The 22,204-nt window shown below is 45.0% G+C and overlaps 2 protein-coding genes across 2 annotated transcripts; both read left to right on the forward strand.

Moving 5' to 3' along the window:
* Positions 1 to 8,523: 8,523 nt before the first annotated feature.
* Positions 8,524 to 11,451, forward strand: LOC308156332 (uncharacterized protein; the record flags this gene model as incomplete). The annotated part of the gene is made up of 5 exons (XM_080529670.1): positions 8,524 to 8,694; positions 9,370 to 9,538; positions 9,806 to 10,288; positions 10,637 to 10,749; positions 10,981 to 11,451. 5 exons carry the CDS (start codon positions 8,524 to 8,526, stop codon positions 11,449 to 11,451), a joined length of 1,407 nt encoding a protein of 468 aa, XP_080385796.1.
* A 3,741-nt stretch (positions 11,452 to 15,192) lies between these two features.
* On the forward strand, positions 15,193 to 21,931 carry LOC308154770 (intracellular hyaluronan-binding protein 4). Its single transcript, XM_080527988.1, has 8 exons — positions 15,193 to 15,684; positions 16,676 to 16,790; positions 18,133 to 18,282; positions 18,752 to 18,823; positions 19,544 to 19,624; positions 20,099 to 20,276; positions 20,682 to 20,894; positions 21,592 to 21,931. Exons 1-8 carry the CDS (start codon positions 15,375 to 15,377, stop codon positions 21,655 to 21,657), a joined length of 1,185 nt encoding a protein of 394 aa, XP_080384114.1. The 5' UTR covers positions 15,193 to 15,374; the 3' UTR covers positions 21,658 to 21,931.
* Positions 21,932 to 22,204: the final 273 nt, after the last annotated feature.

Here is a 22,204-nt window from a genome sequence, read left to right on the forward strand (position 1 = left end):
CCTACTGTCCCGACTCGCTCCAGGTCTGTTGTGTATAATGGAGAAGCGTTTCTGAACATACGGTACGGGTAAGATACAAATGCGCGTCGTCCTGTACCGTCCCGGTCTGGTCAATGGAGAAGCGCCATTAGATGGTCGAACAGACCGTGGCTGGGGTGCGAGGTGTCGTTGATGATGATGCTTACCGCCCTCGCACGACACCGGTCCGCCTGGAGGGACTCGATGGTAGGGAGTTTGGTGCCAATGATGCGCTGGGCGGTTTTCACCACCCATTGCAGGGCCTTCCGGTCGGACACAGTGCAGTTGCCGTACCACACTGTGATGCAGTTGGTCAGGATGCTCTCAGTGGTGCAGTGGTAGAAGTTGGCCAGAACCCCGGGAGACAGCTGGGCTGTCTTCAAGAGCCTCCTTCCTCCTCCCGCAGTGGAGGGTCTTGCAGTTGCATCCAGTAATTGAGGCTGGCTTGTGGAGGTCCCAAGAGAAACTTGTGCAAAGCCCCTCTCTGTCGTTTTCCATTTTCTTTCTTTTTTTGCGCTTTGCTGTACCCGAAAGCATAATGAAAAGCTGTTAACAGTTATCCTATGTCACTGCTGCTAACATGCAGTGATGATCTCCACTGAATCGTTGGAAATATTCCCGCACATTGGCGCTAACATTGTGTATGTCTAAAAACAATAATAATTTTTGTTTGTATAATATTTATAATAATATGTTTAACATTATTTGGCAGTTGATGTTCTGTACCCCTCTCTGTCTGGGCCCCCTAGTGGCGAGGAGGCCTTTAGGCATGTGCCTAGAATGCCTATGGCTAGATCCGGCCCTGCACAGACACAACACTGAGCAGACTATGGACACACACACACACACACACACACACACACACACACTCACACACACACACACACACACACTCACACACAGCACGACACTTCCACATAGAAACACAAACATCGTTTGCTCAAAACAGCAGTTACACATAGGAGGTCCAAGCGTGTTGCTTTACCATGAAGCTTAAACATGTACGAACCTCTATGAACCCTATAGCTATGAACCCTATAGAGATTGCTCAATTACAGTGTGTGAGGTATCACATCTAGTAAAGAGAGTAGCGTTCAGTATTAGGATTTACGATCCATGTCATTGATGTGACATAAGAAGCTGGGATGAGTGACAGCTTTACAAGGCAGCTGTGGAGCATGCTACCACGAAACCTAAATCACCGCAGATTGACTGCTGAGGTAATGTGTTCACTGTTGGCACTATAGAGTATGCAAATAAAACAATAAAAAATAGATGACAGGTCAAAAATGAGACATACATTTATTCCCAATGCCTATTTCTAGTCATGGACATGATCGAACAAACTCAATACAAGTGGTCACATGACCAGCTTATACAATTTTACACATTACATTATATCTGACTCCAAAAGACATTTCATGGTTAAAAATGACTGACAATACTTTGCTCACCCCTGTGTGACCTGACTCTCTCTCCGTCTTATTAACAACGCATGTGAACATTAGACATTGATGGTAATCTCCGGGATAACCTGGTCACGGTTATGTCGTGCTGTTTTAACAGAAAAGGAGTATAGAGTATCAACAAAATAACCAATAATTTGTAACAGTTTCAAAGCAACAAGGTCATGGACAACACAGGAGAATGGTGCCCGCAACGGGCCTAACCCAAAACTCCCAGAATAACGCTGTCCCTCTCCTTAAATATCATCCCCAACAAAGGACAAGGTGTTGGATACATTTGTTGTGGGTGTGATTTCTTCAGACACATTACAATCGCAAAGAAGTTGACAAATGGGTGCGAGGGTGTGACTTCTTTAGGATGTCCGCCAGGTTCGTTCAACTGCTAACAGTTATACACGTTGAAATCAACGCTGACGCCCCAAAATCCCTCTAGAGCACCAATGACTGATGTTCTTGGTTCTTGTTGTTCATCGATTCTTTGTTACTTTGAACAGTTTTCAGATGCTTGTGTGTGTGTGTATGTATGAATGCGTGTGTGTGCGTGTGTGTGTGTGTGTGTGTGTATGTATGAATGCGTGTGTGCGTGTGTGTGTGTGTGTGAATGCGTGTGTGTGTGTGTGTGTGTGTGTGTGTGTGTGTGTGTATGTCTGTGTGTGTGTGTGTGTCTGTGTGTGTGTGTGTGTGTGTGTGTGTGTGTGTGTGTGGGTGTGTATTTAGAGCATGTAATAGTCTGGACACTAGCCCGTAAAGCACGGAAGTCGCTTTCGAAATGAATCTGTATTCAGTTTCAGGCCCAGACAAATAATAATGCCATAATTACCACCAGTGAGATTTCTATCAATCCCTCAGGGGTCATGTCCTCATATAAGCTCGGCACCAGTTCTCAGAGATGTATGTCTGTGTGTGCGTGAGAGAGAGGGAGAGAGAGAAGGGCGGGGGGGAGAGAGAGAGAGAGAGAGAGGGGGGGGGGAGGTGAGAGAGAGAGAGAGAGAGGGGGGGGGAGGTGGAGGGGGGAGAGAGAGAGAGAGAGGGAGAGACAGAGGGGGGGGAGAGAGAGAGAGACACACACACACAGATAGACACACTCTGACCAAGAGTAGTAGAAAATGTATGTACGGTATGTGTATGTGTGGAGAGAGAGAGACAGAGAGAGAGAGAGAGAGAGAGAGAGAGAGAGATAGATAAAAACACACACACACACACACAGATTCTGCGTGTGAGAAAGAGAACGACTGAATGAACGGACGCTATGAGAGCCGTCTACCCCGCTCCCTCTGACACTTCTTACCTTCCTCCCCCCCCTCCCCCCTCTTCCTCTCTCCCTCCACCCAGTTACCCTACGTGACCTTCCCCAGCCCGGGCCATGTGTTCTCTTCCCACGAGGGGGTTTGTGGTTCTCATTAAAGTTGCTGGAGACGGCGCCCACGTGCACCGCGTCCTCCTTCAGAAGCAATAAACGGAGACACGGTGAGAGCCAGGGGTCCCCTGCCTGCCTGGAACGGCCCTGACAGGTCATGAAGCTTCTGGCTCCGGGGCTCACACGGGAATGCGAGGGAACGACGCAGGCAGCAGGCACAAAGGGGCGTGCGGGGCGGGCTGGCTGGGAGTCGACGCTGGAGGTTTTGCTGGTATGTTATGGTGTTTTTGCACCACACAGGACCACCTGGGTCCGCTGTGGGTGGTTCGCTGCACAGTCATGAGTCACTGCATGCTTAAGAGCCCCCCTCGGAGAACATGTGTCATTGGAAGGCCTAGGAGGAGTAGCGTAGCATAGGAGCTGGGATGGGATCGTCTAAACGTGGACAGATCCTTCTTTGATCAGACTCTTTTACAACCTGTAGCTGATTGCCTTGACACCTGCTGTGAGATCAAGAGATTAGATTAGGTGATATTTATTGTCATGGCAGAGAGATAGAGATAGATAGATAGGTACTTTATTGATGCCCGAGGGGAAATGAAGGCGTTACACAGCAGCTCACATCACAAACAACACACAAATCAAAGTTGTAATCATTAAAGGCCTGTGCCAGACAGTTTTTTTCCAGGCTTTTTTGGAGAAAAATAAATACTTAAACAACGGATGCACCGAGCTGGTTCGGAAAGTAACACCAGATATAGCTTGGAGCGATTGTCAATAAAATGTGTTTAAAAGTTATTTGACTCGGTGCGGAGGGTTACATTTGTCTCTGGGCGCTGACTTTACAAACAGGCCAGTCAAGTTCAAGTTCCATGTATTTGTCATTACATTGAGTACGATTACACAATGCAACAAAATGCCTTGGTCAGAGCAGCTCTCCACATCGACCACAACAACAACAATAGCCCCCCCCCCCCCCCCTCTCTGGGGTATAGTCAGGGGGAGAGGGGGCTGATGTATACTCCGGGCAGTGTCAATTCAACAGTCTAACGATTCCAGGATTGGATGGTCTGGTTCTGTCAGTCAGATGGAAGCTGAGAGAACCAGGGCATGACCGGGGTGGCTGTTGCCCTTGATGATCTTCCCAGCCTTCCTCCTCCATCCCTCAGAGTAGATCGCTTGGCCAGCTGTGCTGTAGTTGTTACGCGACGTCTTACGCCGTGGCACGTGGGAAGTCGTTTTTAGGAGGAGCTAAGAAAATAGGATGTATCGCCCAAAATACACATACCGTACTTTGACTTAAATGGAGTTATTGTGCAGCCCCATGATGTCATCCTGAAATATCAGCTAGAGAAAATAAATAAAAATGACTTAACGTGGGAATTTAACATCAGCTATTATCAGATAATTATTATCTTTCAGACCAAAACTTCCTCAGGGTTTTGGAGAGTTCCTGATATAGGCGTAGTAGCTAATGAGGGAAATACCCAAAGTTAAGCCGAGCATGGAAGCAGTCAGGGGGTAGGGAGGGAGGGGAAGGGAGGAGGAGGGAGTGGAGCTAAGAGAACGTGAGTGAGGAAGGAGAGAGAGAGAGAGAGAGAAAAAGAGAGGAGAGAGACAGAGACGGAGGACAGACAGGAGCGAGGGAAGAGTGTTCTCCTGATTGTGAAGCAGCGTGGAATTGTGTCTTGCTGTGGCTGTGTGGGTCTCTGGCATGCTGATTTGGGACTTGACGGTAAAAATCACATTGCCAGGGATTACCACAGTGCCACAGACTTAACATCTGCCGCTGACACTGGAGGACTCTCGTCAGAGGCAAGACACATCGGAGCAGTGTGTGTGTGTGTGTGTGTGTGTGTGTGTGTTTGTGTGTGTGCGTGTGTGTGTGTGTGGTGGTGGTGACTATACTTTCTGGCCAGGTGCAGAGCTTAGTTGACTGCTGAACAGAGAATGTTTTGGATATGTTCACAGTGGCTAAGTTCTTCATCTGTACAGAGACAGGGGGAAGTTTAGCTGATGTTGCGGCATTTCTGATAAACATTGCCATCGAACATGCCGTAAACATTGCCATCGAACATCTTATGGCTGGAGAACTAAACTTTTAAAAATTTTATTTATACTAAAACAGAAGTTTTTTTTTCTTCTTTTTTTTTTAAGGATGAGAGGAGCATAGTTTAACTGCAACGCACATTGTTATCTTGGGACATATAAAATCAGCTCGTCATCAACAACACATGGTAAGAGCTGCTAAGGGATGTCAGATGCTAGAGAATAATGACAGAAAATGTCAGAGTATTCAGACCTCATACCTTCACTGAATGGATTTCATGCACTTGAACAGCATATTGCATTGAATATCTATAAATTCGGCAATGTACATGATTATCCTTTACGCATTTCTCCTTAATGTTTTCAAATGTTCTTTTTTCATTAACGTGTTGTGTGGAAATGCCGGTCGTTCTAAGCATGTTCTAAGCATGTTCTAAGCATGTTCCTGTACAGGAACAACACAAGAAGACAAGGGAAACAGACCAGAACAAGAACGGGTCTCTGTGATGCAGCCCTACCTGGTCTGACCTCTGACCTGGTGTTCCCTCTACCTGACCCCCCCCTGCGGTGCTGGACCTGTTCTCCTGTGCCTTCTGAGCTGATAACAGTTGTACTGAACCCACTGGCTCAGTTCAGCAGGAACGGGAGCCTGGCCCGTGAACAGCACCTCAGGTCATCAACATCAGACTGAGGCTTGGCGTGGCTGCGTTAGTAAAAAATTCGCTCCGAGAGCGCCGGAGCGCACAGACACTGGGTTCAACGTCATAACTCATTTGATTGGACAAGTGGCGTTCCCTAGAGTGCTGATCAGATTCCAGAGCGAATATATACAAACGCAGCCAGAGTATCAGAAGGATACTCGCAGCCTCCTGGTCTCCAACGAGGGGGGGTTCCGGGGTTTGGGGGGCCAGCATCTAGGCCTCTATGGACTCTATAGAGCACTTCTAAATGAATGAAATGCATCCCTTGATCTATAGCCTCCTTACTGGATTGCACACATTTTCCTTTGTTTGTTTTAGGCATCTTACAGTGTTTAGTACATGTCTCCCCCCCCCCGCCCCCCCTCCCATCAAGCCCATGGATGGTGTGGATCAGTGGTAGTGGTGGTCTAGTGGATAGTGAGTTGGACTTATGATCGGAAGGTTGTGAGTTCAAATCCCGCCTGAAACCACACCACTACTAGTGTGCCCTTGAGTAAGGCACATAGCCCTCAGTTACTCCAGGGGGAATGTCCCTGTAATTCGTAATTGTAAATCGCTTTGGATTAAAAGCGTCTGCTAAATGGCAACATTTAATTTAAATTAAATTAAAATCATACAACCTTAGGACCATTGAAACTCTGAGAAGCCTCTCGTCCCCAGCCTGCCATAGGAGGGAGGCATAGAGCCAGAGAGGAGACGTGTATAGTAGTAGATGCCATAGTGCTGCTCCTGCTGGAGAGAGTGTGTTGTGTTCAGGCCTGGAGAGAGAGTGTGTTGTGTTCAGGGGTGTAGAGAGAGTGTGTTGTGTTCAGGGGTGTAGAGAGAGTGTGTTGTGTTCAGGGGTGTAGAGAGAGTGTGTTGTGTTCAGGGGTGTAGAGAGTGTGATGTGTTCAGGCCTGGAGAGAGAGAGTGTGTTGTGTTCAGGGGTGTAGAGAGTGTGTTGTGTTCAGGGGTGTAGGTTTCATTAAGCATTCGGGTAGGACATGTCACACTCACTTTTGGCATTCTTCTCGTCTTCACTTGTTCTGCCATAGACATTTAGGATATTATGGGATATCAGCCTAGGCTACGTGATTGCCAAGGAGCGCCCTGATATTTCCTATAAGTATTATACTTTTCTTTACTGTTTACTGGAGTGTTACAGGATTTGTGTAACAACATTGCTGACTGCATCGGTGGTCGTGCTTGTTGTGTAGTGGGTGCCTCTTCTTTACCACAGATAAATGCCAGTAATCAATATTGGGGGTAGAAAGTTGTTAGATATCATCATCATCATCATCATCACCACCACCATCTTCATCATTAGATATATCTGGGGGGGGAAAACAAGGAAATATTGATGTATTATTTTGTAAGCTAATACTCAATTACATTCTGGACATTGAAGAGAAGCCATGCCAAATGAAATCTTAAATGAAATACCACCTTATTGTTATTATCTGAATTTAGCCCAGTTACTATTAGTATTTTATTTATTTATTACTGGGCTGAATATATCACAGCCAACTGAGAACAAATATCCACCAACATTATTAGGCTAAAATAAATCAATTAAACCCATCTTTGATAGATGGTCATTATGGTTTCCATAGCCGACAAGTCTGCCGCAATAGTGTTGCCAACTTTCTCACTACCATAGGGGAGGAAAGGCGGGCCGACGGAGCAAATGTGGCGGGAAATTGCTTTTCAGGAAATTACCAGCATTTACGCTGTACGTACAACTGATCATGCGCATCAGGTAGGCCTTTGATTGGATGAATATACGGGGCAAGGGGGGGGGGGGGGGGGGGCGGGGGGTCCCGTATGAGACAAACCAATTTAGCCCATTATGGGATATCCCGGCCAATACGGGACAGTTGGCAACGCAAATGATCTGTCAAGAGTGTTGAAATTACGGTTACTCAGAATCAAATGCTGCTATAATCATCTGTCAATGTCAACAGAGAATCCATACCGATAAACAACTAATTTTAACCGGTTATTAGGTTGTGGACCGGCTATTGGAGACAGGTGTTAGAAACTCGAACCCTATTGAAAGTATACCTCTGTTCTAGTGCAATGAATTTTCCTTTCATCTATCATAAAATGAAAATGTCTTGATAAAAATGTACATAAGCTAGTTGTTGCTGTCCTTGAATGACTTACTAGACGTGCCGAGAGTTTTGTTAACTTGCATGGGAATGCAAGAAATAGGTACGCTTGTAAAAAAAAATAAAAAAAAAATCCCCACCAAAAAAATAAAATAATCTAAATCAAACCTACGCCCATGGTTGTGTACCTTTATTGCTTTTACATTGACTCTCTGTGTCTCTCTCTCTCTCTCTCTCTCTCTCTCTCTCTCTCTCTCTCTCTCTCTCTCTCTCTCTCTCTCTCTCTCTCTCTCTCTCTCTCTCTCATATAGGAAAAACAATACTATTCTGACGATATGAATGAATGAATGAATGAATGAATGGTCTTTATTGTCATTAATACAGTACAGGTACCGTACAACGAAATGTAGGAGGGGGGGCTCCCCTGGTGCTTGAAAAAAAACAAACAAACAAAAAACAAGAGAGCCAAGGGGTAAAACAAAAAAGATATCAACAGATTCTATGAATCGTACAGACTACCTAAAAGTGACTTCAGCGGTAGGAACCTTTCTGCTCTGACTTGTTTCATTCCGGACAACAATAAGAACGTGGCAGCGACCGCAGAAGAAGGAGGAGACGAAGAAGAAGACAAGCATGAGAAGTTTGATTGATTGATTGAAAACTTTATTAGAAGATTTGCAGAAGTAGGTACATGAAAGTACATATTACATACAAGGTCAACTAACAGGATAAAAACCCAAGAAAGCCACTGGCTTATTTCAATTGGGGTCCTTGAAGTGGCAGAAGTTAGACATGATCGACAACTTCACTCGTCTGGAATAAATGTAATATAGTTAGTAAACATGTGCAAAGACACTCTTCAGATCCAGTTAGCCAGTGTTGTTGAGGGGTTAGTGGAGGCGGCCGTTTCGGAGGTGGACAGACTTCTGGACCAGTGTCTGAAGTTGCTTCAGGAGAATAAAGAGGTTGAATGGCTGAAGAATGAAATGCAACGGTTGAACAACATTCATTCAGTGAGTATCGACTCAGGTCTGACCCATATCATTATATTCCAAGGAATGCAATGACCACGTTACAGAAAGTAAAAGAGTGTAAGCTTTCGTACTTTGAGTACAGCTAGTTTAGCTATATATCATTTTAAATGCTCCTAACCCAGCTGACCAGATGGAAGGATTTGCAGTTGAACAGCATTGGCCTTTACTGCACACACACAATCAACTTGCATACATTTCAGACAGACAGACATTCCTCACCAAGCATGCAACTAACGTGTTAACATGTAATACTTGCCACTACTGCTTACTCGGGCAAACAGGGAGATATCTCAATGAACCTCTTGTGCCACAGCGCCTCCTGTGGCCAGACATCTCTGTGATCTGTATGATGATAAGTCTGTAAGAAGTCTTTCTCTGCTTTCGCTCTTGTGTTGTCTCTTTGTGTCTTGATAGTGTGTTACACTCTTTAATGTTGATTTATCTTTGTTATTATTGTCTATAACTAACTTGTTCTGTGCTGTTTCATGTGTTTCATGATGTGTTTTGTGTCGACCCCAGGAATAGCTGCTTCATTAGACTACTTCTTGAGATGCTAATACACATTAATACACATAAACTGAACAGTGGTATAGCAAGCTTGTGTTAACAATGCCCGAAATACGACACTAACTTGGTTAAAACGGAATATTCCAGGGGGAATTTGCAACGTTCATGGAGATCTTGGGCAAAATGGCATCAGAGAAAATGGCGTTGCTCATAAACCTTGAATGGGATGTTGACGAGGCAGAGGTGGCCAGAGGTGTGGAGGAAGGCCTGCAGATGAGGGCCGGTCGAAGATGCTCAGAAGAAAGAGGACAAATAGGTGAGTTGTCGAAAGGAGGTCCCTATATGAAGGCTATGGTTGCATGTGCAATGTTTGATGTTTTTATTTCATTTATTATGATTACATCATCCTTTTTATTTTTGTATCAGTGTTGGATACCTAACAAACCCACACATGTTAAATGTATAGTACAGATATCTAAATCTCTTTGTGGCTGCAATTCTCATGTACGGGAGGTGAATGCCAACATCTCATTGGTTTGCTTTTTCAACACAGATCTGCCTCACAGATTATTTTCTGTTGCAGATTGTGGATCTGTCTCCGAGCTCGCAACCCAAAAGGAGGAGAACCCCCCACCATTCCCTGTGTCCGACCTGGAGAGACCAGACCCCCAGCCCTTAAACATGCAGGAATGGACACACCCTGTGAAGGAGGACGACTCCACTCCCCAGGCCTCACCTGTATCAGACCTAGAGAGACCAGACTCCCAGCCCTTCAACATGCAGGACCGGAGACACCCATTGAAGGAGCACTCATACCCCAAGTACCTCAAGGCCTTGTCGGTATCCAACCCAGACCAACAGGACATCCAGCCCAAAGACACTGGAGGACATGTCCAGGATGTGGGGGAGTCTCCATATGAAGACCGAACTTCAGACACAGACGCTGCAGGCAGAGACGTAGAGGAAAAGACCCTCAGTTGTCCCACTTGTCGAAAAAGTTTCAGGAAGAAGTGTAACCTTGTCCAACACCTTCAGTCTCACTCCAAACCGTTCAGCTGCTCACAATGTCGGGGGCGTTTCACCAGAAAAGAATGCCTCGATGCTCACACTGGAGATGTTCACCCTTTTATTTGCACAGATTGCGGCAAGCCATTCACTTGTGAAAACGCTTATGTCAAACATATGCAACTTCACACAACTGAGAAAACGGTTACCTGCACCGGTGGCGAGAGAGAATTCCTAGGGGAAGAGAGGCTAGAGAAGCACAAGTGTAGCGCTGTGAAAAAGACATTCAGCTGCTCTCTCTGCCCAAAGACATACGACTCCTGGCAAGGCTTGACAACTCATAAGATCACCCATACAGGAGAAAAGCCTTTTGTGTGTGACGTATGTGGTAAAGCGTTTGGTCTTCTAGCGGCTTTCAAAGGACACATGATCAGCCACTCTGAGGTAAAAGACAAGAAAAGCGTGACAGAAAGGCGTTTCAACTGTGACACTTGCGGGAAGCGTTTCAGCCGTGCGAACGAGGTCAGAAACCACATGGTCGTACATACCGGAGAAAGACCTTTCGCCTGCGACGTATGCGGGAAAAACTTCAGCCATTCACATAATCTCAGAAGGCACAAGATTTCGCACACGGGGCAGAAATTGTACGGCTGCACCGTTTGCGGGAAGAGGTACACCCAACCGTCGACACTGAAGATTCACAAAATGAAACACTCTGGCGAAAGGCCTCACACGTGTGGCGTCTGTGGGAAGGGGTTCACCAACAAACACAGCCTGGATACACACAAGATGCGGTCTCATCTGCTGTCAAAGTCTCTCCTCTGCCCCTTCTGTGGTAAAGCGTTCCTGTTCAAAGCTGCCCTGGAGCAACACATAGTCACCCACACAGGGGTGACCCGGTACAAGTGTGACGTTTGTGAAAAGGGGTTCGCTTATCATTATCAACTCAAAGCCCACATGCATGTTCACACGGGGGAGAAGCCATACACGTGTCCCATCTGTGGGAAAGGTTTCATGTACGACTGTGTTAAGGTCCACATGCGCGTCCACACAGGGGAGAAACCTTACGCTTGCAACGAGTGTGGGAAGACATTCGCACAGAAACCCCATTTGGTGTATCATCAGCGGGTGCACACTGGCGCCAAAGACTTCATGTGTGACAAATGTGGGAATGCTTATGCTTGTAAAAAGAACCTGCAAGTCCATAAATGTAAGGCAGACTAGCTACTGGAAACAGGATCACTCCGGATAATAATGTTTCACAACTGAGATGACCACAGGTGTATTTTCATTTGATGGAAATGGGGTTTTCTTTCTTTTCAGGTTTTATTAGTATGTGTTTTTGAGGTGAAAAACACAATGTGAATAAATACATTGCCTATAAATAAACAATTTACCATGATTGTAATTTCCTCAGAAAGTGACCTGCAAGTCCATATGTAAGTTCAACCTGAAAACAGCTCTTAGAGAAAATGCACAGCATCATACTGAATGACATATTATGCTAATATGCTATTTTTTGAAGCGTTTGGTGCCCATGATTAGTGAATACACACAATACAACTTGATGGGGCCTTTTTCTGTGAATTTATGTATTTTGTTCTGCACTGTAAGAGACTAGGTGCTTATGGACCTGTTACATGTGAAGTTTAACAAATGTCACATAAACTATACATATTGTCTCTGTAGACCTAGGTTTTGTTTTTTTCAGACAGGTGGTCTTATAAATCTGCTAATTATTCACTTTTCACTGTTTAGTTAATGCTATCGGTGTAGTATTGATCCTTTTGAAAAGTTTTCCAAAAAAGTTGATTCAAGTTGATTCTAAATAAATAGAGCCTCTTTGACTTTGTAGGTTAAGCATTTTTTCAGTTGTATATAAACCACCCGTTGTATAACTATTATTATTATTATTATTATTATTATTATTATTATTATAGATGCTGAAATTGTACATCACTTATTCATCAACAGTTGATGGGGTTACGGGTTTTATTCTAGTTTTTAGAGGGGACACTTTTGAAGTGACGAACAAGGCTCCAGGTAAAATGCGGGATGGATCTGGCAGAATTGCCAGTCCACTGGACTACAGCAAATCGTTTAAAAGCTCCGATTTTCTCTTTAATTGATCTGATTCAATTAATCTTTGATGACTCGTCTGGAGGTGAATGAATACAACAAATGACTTAAAACAACACACGTTGGAGAGGATATTGGGTACGGAATAGTTATATGAAAGATTTAGCTGTCGTCAGTCCGGATGTTCGTGTCCGTGTCCCCGCTCATCCCCTCACACGCCTCCTGGCATGTCTCGTGTCTTTCGGACGAGCTGGCTTGTCGTGTTATGCTATTGCTGTATATACCTAGATACATGTCGCCAAAATGGTACTGTATGAGACTTTTCAATCACAAATATCAGCTATTATTGAGGCATTAACTCAGGCGGCAATTACAGAAATGGGAAGAATTCTCGAAGAGTGTTCGACTGCTAACTCAAGACAGTGAGTACTAATTAAATAATTAATTAAATTATTTATACTAACCCTAACTAGGTACAACTTCGATTGCACTCCTGATTTGTATGTAAGTAAATGCAAAAACTGCTAACACACTCGTCAGATTGTAAAATGTCATCTTTTCAGAGGGAGTTTGCGTCGTTCATCGATGTGGTGGGAAAAGCGTCAGCAGAGAAAATGACCATGTTTATGAACATGGTCAAAAGTCGCCCAACTGTACAGTGATTCGAGGACATGATAATTAAACAAACAAACAATGTTTTATTTGCTAATCGACCACTGTTTGGAAAGTGGTGTTTTCTGCGCACACAGTCTTTCGAAGTAGGTCTACACAGTGTATAAATGATTGTTATGACACATTGATACACTACTTACAATATTACAATATAATATAATTACAATAACCATAGCTACCTGTTCCTGTAACACATATATGCAACTTACAATAGTAATTACATAGTTATAGCATAGCAGTGTGAAGTGCGACCATATCATCAAACACTTTAATTTCTGCATCAGAGGCCTCATACTCTAACAACATCTGAAAGCTTCTTTTTTTTGTCTTTGTCTTACAGTTCAAATAGCCTTTCCATCGGGTAACCAGAGGTCGCAAGTTCGAGACTCGGTCGGAGCGACTCGAATGGCGAGGCTGCTGTTTGCAAACAACTTGACGTCTGTTTCACTAGCTTGTTAATAAACATTCCCTCTCAACAACAATCACAATGTCCCTCCCTCTTGCAGGTGATGGGGCTTATCTCCCAGAGCTTGAACATGATGATCCTCCAGACTCTCCACCTAGGCCAGTGGTTCTCAACCCTCTCCTCTGGGACCCCCAGCCGCTTCACATATTTGATCTGTTCCACCACCAGCTCACCTGATTCAACTGATCAAGTATAAAGCAATTATGGTTTGTACTTGACCAGTTGAATCAGGTGAGCTGGTGGTGGAACAGATCAAACATGTGGAGCGGCTGGGGCGCCCCGAAGAGAGGGTTGAGAACCACTGGCCTAGGCTATACCTATATCAGACTCAGATACACAAGACACCCAGCCCCCAACATATAGTGAGCAACGGAGACGATGTCAGCAGGGATATGTCTGGAATAGGGACTCAAACTAAATCCAACTTCAAACTTCAGATGCAGAGAAGTGTAGAAGAGGGAAGAAGAGGGCCATCAGTTGTCCCACGTGTGTTTCCTTAAGATTCATGAACGTTTTATTGCCATGCATTCAACCTGTCAGTCAATAATTGTTGGAATTGTGTATTTTATGCTCTAGGGGCAAGGGGTCAGCCATAGACGGCGACCCTGGAGCAAGCTGACCATGCCATCATTAGACGCCGGCTCTACCACCTGCCCCCCTACATTGCTGTCTGCACTACGAGAGAAGGCCGTCACGTCCGGACAATTCTATCACAAAGTGATTGAAATCTTCAGGGTCTCATGACAGAATCCGTAGTATTTTTTGGATTCAATATTGATACATGTTGTATTATTCAAAGGGACTTTAGTCCAGAGGAGTTCAAAGAGTACAAATAAAGATTAAGAGATGAATATACATTAATTAATGTTAAATCCCTGTATTGAAAGCATGATGATGATGATTAAACCATAGGCTAATAGTCACATTTGTAAACATTTTCATTTGACTATTTTGTTTTGGATGTTTTTTGTCTAGATGAAGAAGATACATCTGTATATTTATTGATGTAAAAATAAAGAAGAAACAGTAGTATTTTGTCAATAATAACATCTGTTAAACAATAAATAACCAATGATGTCATCAAATACATGTCTGTAAAAACATCAAACCCCACCTTGTGGAAATCAAATGAAAAGAGACGGCCGACAGGTAGCGTGATATCTTAAAGGGCAATACGTGAATCCTTAAAGGCAGATGTATCTAGATAAGATGGCAGATCATCTTCTCAGAAGAGTGACCTGCACAGTTTTCTACACAGATTAAGAATTGATTTCAATATTTTTACTTTTTGTGTCCAGTACTTCCATGTTCTTCGATGTTACCGAGAGCCGATTAACCACCTTGAATTTGTATTTATTTATTTTTTATTTAAAGAACCCTGACTAGTTGCGTGTTCTGTCACTTACTGACTGTCAAGTTCACATGAACATACAACACAGATACATTTTTAGCATGGATAGGACAAATTTATTTCTTCTTTTTTTTCTTCTTCTTTTAAAAATAATAATAATATGTATAACAACTTTGTTTTTACAATGAAGCCACTTGTATATATATTATGTTATATTATTTCATTATTATTATAAGTTTGTATTATTATTATTATTATTATATATTATTATTTTATCCAAGACAGACTCGTTATCCAGAGACAAGCGCGCGCTGCCACTTTAACACCTCATGAATAATATCGCAACGTCATTGGGCGGGGCAGCATATATACCCTCCGCCATTTTGGAATGCACCGCATGCTCAAACCAGCCTGTCTGTCTCACACTTTTAGAGCCAGGGTATGGTTATTTAACAATTCAAGTCAATATGTTTGTTCTGGAGTGCTTCGGCTCGTAAATTTACGACAGTAAGAATCAGCAAGAGGTGTATGCAACTTTGATATTTTTTGCAAAACGGAGTTTTACCCCCCCAACCAACAATGAAGGGTACCATCGAAGATCCCAGCGACATGCCCGAGAGTGCTGGCTACGGGTGTGCCGTGGCGAACCGCTTCGGGCAGCTTTTAGACGACGAGGCCGACCCCTTTGACATCCTGCGCCAGGCCCAGGGGGAGAAGCAGAAGAAAAAGAAGAAGGAAGATCCGAGGAAAGTGGCCGGTGGCCTCGGGGGTCCGGCGGCAGCAGCGGCCATAGCAGCAGCGGGCAAACCTGTCAAAAAGGAATCGCAGAAGGACCGGCGGACAGTCAACGAGGGGGGCGACACCTCTGCACAAACAAAAAGTTTACAGGGTAAGCGCCATGTCCAACTGAGAGCCTGTGTGTTTTTTTTAGATCTCTTCTTTTGTGTATGTGGGATAACTTGACCCCCTTAAACCCTTAAAACACAGTGCATTTACTTTACGGATGTTATTGCGGTGAGAGTTAGGATAGGCCTTAACTCTCTCTCCCGTCCGCATGTGGTGTGGTGGAGATCAGCGGTACTGCACCCCCCGTCCAGACCACCAGCATCTCCACATGCTGCCCTTAACCAGCTGCCTTAGCTAAAAGCTATAGCTACTTCACCAACCCCATGCATGCTTGATTGCTAGGTCTAATCTACCTTGCATTTGGACCAAACCTTGCCATGTGCTATGCTGGTGATGTGTCGGTGAGCAATGTACGGAAATGCCTATGTTTAGTTAGTTAATCACCGCTCAGCAGCACGCTTAGATCCAGTGATCTAGCTCCCCTACCCTAGCCTAGTAGGCCTCACCGACACCTGCATGGTGTGACAGGGCTCATCTCGACATAAGCTGATTCCCCCCCCCCACCTGTATGACTACAGCCTAGTTGACTAGCTTGTTCTAGTCGACTCGATGTTAGTGATTGATTTCTAAATTAATGACTATCACATTTCAGCTCTGCTTTGCTACCACATGTCCATAAATGTTCATCAGCGTATAACAACCCTAGGGTACATAAGGTTCAGAGAATAGGAAATGTTAGGATAGGTATAGCATAGCATAGAGTACAGCACCGTGTTTTATTTGTATAGTATAGTGGATAGTGTACATAGCCTTTATTTATGTAAACCAGCTCCTTTCCCTTGTTTTTTAGTTTTTTTTTCCTAGCACCAGGGGAGCCCCCCTCCCAAATTTCGTTGTTTGGTACCTGTACTATATCAATGACAATAAAGACCATTCATTCAATACTGGGGGTCTGTTTTTTTTTGTTTTTTGTTGTTGTTGTTATTGTGAGGTGTTATTGATGACCTTGTTATCTGTTTGGTCTCATGTTACAGGTCCGAGATATCCTCCTCGTGGGGGGTCGAACCAGGGAGAGGGAGAGCGACGTGTTGCCTTCCGGGACCGGAGGCCCAATGATAATGAGGCATCCCTGGGCTTCTCTATTGAAAGGTAACTACCTACCTAGTCACCTGGAGTAACTAACTAACTATCTACCTAGTCACCTGGACTAACTAACTACCTACCTAGTCACCTGGACTAACTAACTAACTACCTACCTAGTCACCTGGACTAACTAACTACCTACCTAGTCACCTGGAGTAACTAACTAACTACCTACCTAGTCACCTGGAGTAACTAACTACCTACCTAATCACCTGGACTAACTAACTACCTACCTAGTCACCTGGACTAACTAACTACCTACCTAGTCACCTGGACTAACTAACTACCTACCTAGTCACCTGGAGTAACTAACTACCTACCTACCTAGTCACCTGGACTAACTAACTACCTAGTCACCTGGACTAACTAACTAACTACCTAGTCACCTGGAGTGACTAACTAACTACCTAGTCACCTGGACTAACTACCTACCTACCTAGTCACCTGGACTAACTAACTAACTACCTAGTCACCTGGACTAACTACCTACCTAGTCACCTGGAGTAACTAACTAACTACCTAGTCACCTGGAGTAACTACCTACCTACCTAGTCACCTGGACTAACTAACTACCTACCTAGTCACCTGGAGTAACTAACTAACTACCTACCTAGTCACCTGGAGTAACTAACTACCCACCTAGTCACCTGGACTAACTAACTACCTAGTCGCCTGGAGTAACTAACTAACTACCTACCTAGTCACCTGGAGTAACTAACTACCTACCTAGTCACCTGGAGTAACTAACTACCTACCTAGTCACCTGGACTAACTAACTACCTAGTCACCTGGAGTAACTAACTAACTACCTACCTGGACTAACTAACTAACTACCTAGTCACCTGGAGTAACTAACTACCTACCTAGTCACCTGGAGTAACTACCTATTCACCAGAAGTTGGTGGCGTTTGAAGGACTGGGTATTTCTGCCATTGGCACGAGCACTTAAGTTTCAAATTGTGGTGTTATATGTCACATTACAAGAGTGTAAGACAGTAAAATTCGTAGGCTTCGGTTCATGACATTGCAGCACAAGACAATAAAGCAATAGGCATAATTCAAGACAAAAGAAAGTGACAGTACAGGACATAAGTCACAAATAAGAGGGTACAACTAGTAATAAAATGGATAGTTCAAGTAGTAAAGTGGCACACACCTAACCAGTGTTAGATGAGGGAATGGACCCAGCAAGGGCCCAGGGTTGATGGTGGCTGAGAAGGCTACGGTGGAATCGCTCTTCCTTAGTGGAGCATTGGTAGAACTTGGAAAAAGCGGCCCAAATTTGTAATAATATGAATGTACTTCCTGGATTGAGTGAGTTGAAGTGTAACCGCCCACCCCTCCCCAGGCCAGCTGAAGGGCAGGGGGACCGCGGCGGAAGGGGACGAGGTGGCGGCCGTGGCAGAGGAATGCGGGGTGCCGGTCACTTCAGGTCCACGGACGGCTTCGACCAGAGAGGCAAGCGGGAGTTTGACCGCCACAGCGGCAGTGATAGAACGTAAGAGAGCTTCGTTCATCATCACAAAGTTCCCAAATTGTGTTTAGTCATATGTACATTTGTGTTTTTTTTTTTTTCCCCCCAAGGTGTCAAGTTTTATTTTGTACATCACATTTACACGAGTGTAAGGCAGTAACATTCTTAGGCTTCAGTTCCTTGACATTGCAGCACAAGACAATAAGGCAATAGGCTGAGTCAAGATAACTGACAATAGTACAAGACATAAGTGACAAATAAGACGGGATATAGTTAGCAGTATCCAGACAATTTGCAGACTAAGGCAATAGGTATAATTCAAGATAAGAAAGTGACAGTCGTACAGGACATACAGTACGTGACATCAGTGTGGTGGGTGATGTGAATGTGAAGAGCAGTGTACAGAATGAGTAATCCATCTGTACACCCTAACCCTAAGAACTGTAGCATTGGTGAAGTTGAGGTGAGTAACGTTTCCTCCTGCTTGTTGCAGTGGCGTGCGACCAGAGGAGAAGAGGGGAGGCAGCGGCCCACGCAACTGGGGCTCAACGAGGGACCAGATGAGGTCAGTATAAAATGTGACACGGTTTGGTCAGTTGGTCTGCAAGTCGCCATCCGATTTAAAGTTCAGACTTTTCTTTTGAAGCATTTAAACACGTTTCAGTGTTGTTGGAAATCAATGACACACTTGCTAATCAACTAAGACAGTTTGTTTTGTGAGCCTGCTATATGTAAAGTTGTGTTATAGTTAACTAGGTAGCAGTGGGGATTACTCACCGAATCCATTGCATTGCAGTATTTTGGCTTCACTAGCGAGTTTGTGTTGTAATTTTCGACAGTGTTGAAATGTATTTCTGTGTTTCAAAATAAGTCTGAACATTTTGATTGGTTGCTGACCCGGCTAGTGCTCGGTCCTCCAATTTGTTCATAGTAGTAATTGGAGCACTGTGCACTGTGAAGATGAGTTCTATTGCCACATCTTTCATCAGCATTTTCTATTCGTAAGTTACCATAAGTTAATTGACTTTGAATCCAGAACATGATTGTCTGGAATGGTCTTATGCCTATCTTTTATTCTGTGGCCTGGGGTGGTCTAGCACCGTCTACAGTGCACACATATGCCCATGTCAATGGTTTAAAATCCGGCCCATGTCCTGCTGACATATGCCCTCTTCTCCTTACTTTCCTGTCTATCTTCACTATATCTAATAAAACATTTGTGGGACTGCCCCACTCGGAAAGTAAATAAATAAATGTTTGATGAATCCGTTTGGTTGTGTTTCAGCGAGAGGGCTGACGGCGCTCCTGCTGAGGAGGGCCCTGATGGAGAGGAGGGGGCCGAGAACGCCGACACCGGAGCAAACCGGTGAGTGAGCCAGGAGACTGACCTCCGCCGCCTGTACCGGCCAACGCTGTGTACCACAGCAGCTGTGTAGCGCTCCAGCCATGAACCCTCAAGTCCAGACTGGTGACATACAACGCCCTTGTGCTCGGTCGTCAAATGTCATTAACACTAACAGAAACAGCGCTGTCTACATTACGCATACTTTGAAATTACACACACTTACTTGCGTACACCCATCTCCATGTTCCAAGTTACTCACAGCCCAACCCCCCCTGTCACTGGGCAAGGCGGTGTCCTCTGATGGCACTGATCTCATATCTGTCAGGGGGAGAGAGAACCAGGCCATGTTCATCCCAGTCATCTCTGTTCAGTGAGGTAAAAGGCTGGTTCATGCTATGGCCACAGATCTGTACAAATAAATGACTCTCAACCAAACGTGCGAGTCCTGTTGTCGGATTGAACCGTTTCCGTAGTAACCCTCTGGTTTCCCCACAGCGCCCCGGACGCCGAAGGCGAGGGCGAGGCCGTGGTGGAGGTTGCCGTGGAGATGTCCCTGGACGAGTGGAAGGCCCTGCAGGAGCAAAACCGACCCAAGAAGGAGTTCAACCTCCGCAAGGCCGACACCCTCGTCCCCTCGGACTCGCTGGTCCTCCACAAGTCCAAGAAGGTGGAGGTGAGGAGTGGTCCCATGTACACCACGGGTGTGGTGCGTTTGTGAATTCTGCTCTGAGGTTGCTGGAGTACAGACTGGGTTCAACGTCATGAAGGGACCAAGTAATTTGTTTGGGCGAGAGGCATTCCCTGAGTGCTGATCAGATTTCCAGAGCGAATCTACGAACGCAGCCCATGTTTATGATGCTGTTGTAGTTGTGGATAGGCGGAACCTGTGAAAGGCCATGTTCTCAGTGTCCCCCCCTCTATAAATAAAGGTAAAATAAATGAACGGGTTCGGAACTAATTAGCAGTTGCCTAACAAATAGCGATATTTTGGTTCGGTGAGGCCTGTAGTCAGGATATTGTCTGGCGTGCAAACGTCGTCCTCCTTATGTGAATCTTGTCTTGTTGCCTTGGTAACCAGGAGCAAGCCGAAGAGGTGGAGGAGGATGACGAGGCTGCCAAGCTCCGTCGCCCGGCCAACGACATCACCGCCAAGATGGAGATCAACTTCGGCAGCCTGGGGCGTCCCTCTCGGGGGGCCAGGGGCGGAGGCCGGGGCGGCCGCGGACGCGGAGGAGCGGACCGTGGACCCATGAGGCCGGAGACCGTCTCTCCCCAGAAGCCTCCAGAGAGGGTACGTCTGACTCCCGCCAGGGCTCCTTTCACATGTTGTCTAGAATGCCTTAATGTCCCCTCAGGGGTCAATAAAGTACCTGTCTATCTATAGACTAGGGGTCAAAGTACCTGTCTGTCTATAAACCAAGGATCAATAAAGTACCTGTCTATCTATAGACCAGGGATCAATAAATGACCTAACTATATACCAGGGGTCAATAGAGTACCTGTCTATCTATAGACCAGGGGTCAGTAAAGTGCCTGTCTATAGACGAGGGATCAGGTCAGACCTAGGTTACATGTCGTACACAAATACAATACACTTCACAGGAGGAGAAGACAAATGGGAGATATTAGAAATGAAACTGAAGGAAGGTGATTTTTATCACTGGAGCCGGTGTTAAAATGGTTAAAACGTGTTCATTCTGTAACCAGTTTGACTGGTTTAGTCTTCCTAATGGGCTGGGTTCCATGTACTTCTTCCTCCCGGTATTAAATGTCAAAAGTGCTAATGTAGGGGGAAAAAACCGAGTACACTATTATGACACAGATCGAGAATGTGCTTCCAGAACTAGGGGCACACACACACACACACACACACACACTTATGAATAAGGCACCATGTGACGCCTGGGTAGAACATTCCTCTCCTCTCTTATCTGGTGTTCTGCCCTGTTCCATTGTATGACTCCTGTGTTTTTTTATTCTGTTTCCAGGCCCGGGTCCAACAGGGCCAGGCACCGAACCCTGATGACCCAGAGGACTTCCCTGCCCTGGCCTAGAGGAAGGGACCAGCACTGGACCATGGCCCAGTTCGCGGGTGCCTCCGACACCTGTACACTGTGCCTTAATGGAGTCAGCGGCACTCTCCCCAACAGGAGAAACAATTGAAAAATAAAGAACGGGTTTTGCCCTCGTATACATCCCAAAGGACTGTATATATATCAGAGTTCTTACCTGCTCTCTATAGTTCAGATGAAAAGCCTTTCATTGTAATGGGAAATATGAATACTTGACCTGTTTATAAAAAAAATAAATGCACTGTTGACATTGACACCTCTGACTTGTGTTGGATGCTTTCTTTTACATGGATCCCAATGAGTGAATAAACGCGTGGTTTGGCTCTGCCTGCTTGGTTTGATCCAGTCATAACGCTGTGATTGACACATGACGCTGTTGCATTTAGTTTTAAGGATGGTCTTGCTGCGCCCCCTTGTGACTCTAGAAGTAATGCAGCGGTCAAATCTCATTTTCAAAAAGAATTCTAAATCACGTACTTTGGCTCGTACAGCCAAAAGCAAGTGATATTGAATGAATGGTCTATTGTCA

The sequence above is a fragment of the Nansenia antarctica genome (assembly GCF_963989245.1).
Source record: "Nansenia antarctica genome assembly, chromosome: 4".
NCBI classification, from domain to species: domain Eukaryota; kingdom Metazoa; phylum Chordata; class Actinopteri; order Argentiniformes; family Microstomatidae; genus Nansenia; species Nansenia antarctica.

Coding starts and splice junctions, on each gene's coding strand:
- LOC308154770 (XM_080527988.1), top strand. CDS start 15,375: ATGAAGGGTACCATCGAAGATCCCAGCGACATGCCCGAGAGTGCTGGC. Junction 18,824..19,543: donor TCAACGAGGGACCAGATGAG/GTCAGTATAAAA, acceptor GTTGTGTTTCAG/CGAGAGGGCTGACGGCGCTC. Junction 19,625..20,098: donor GCCGACACCGGAGCAAACCG/GTGAGTGAGCCA, acceptor GTTTCCCCACAG/CGCCCCGGACGCCGAAGGCG.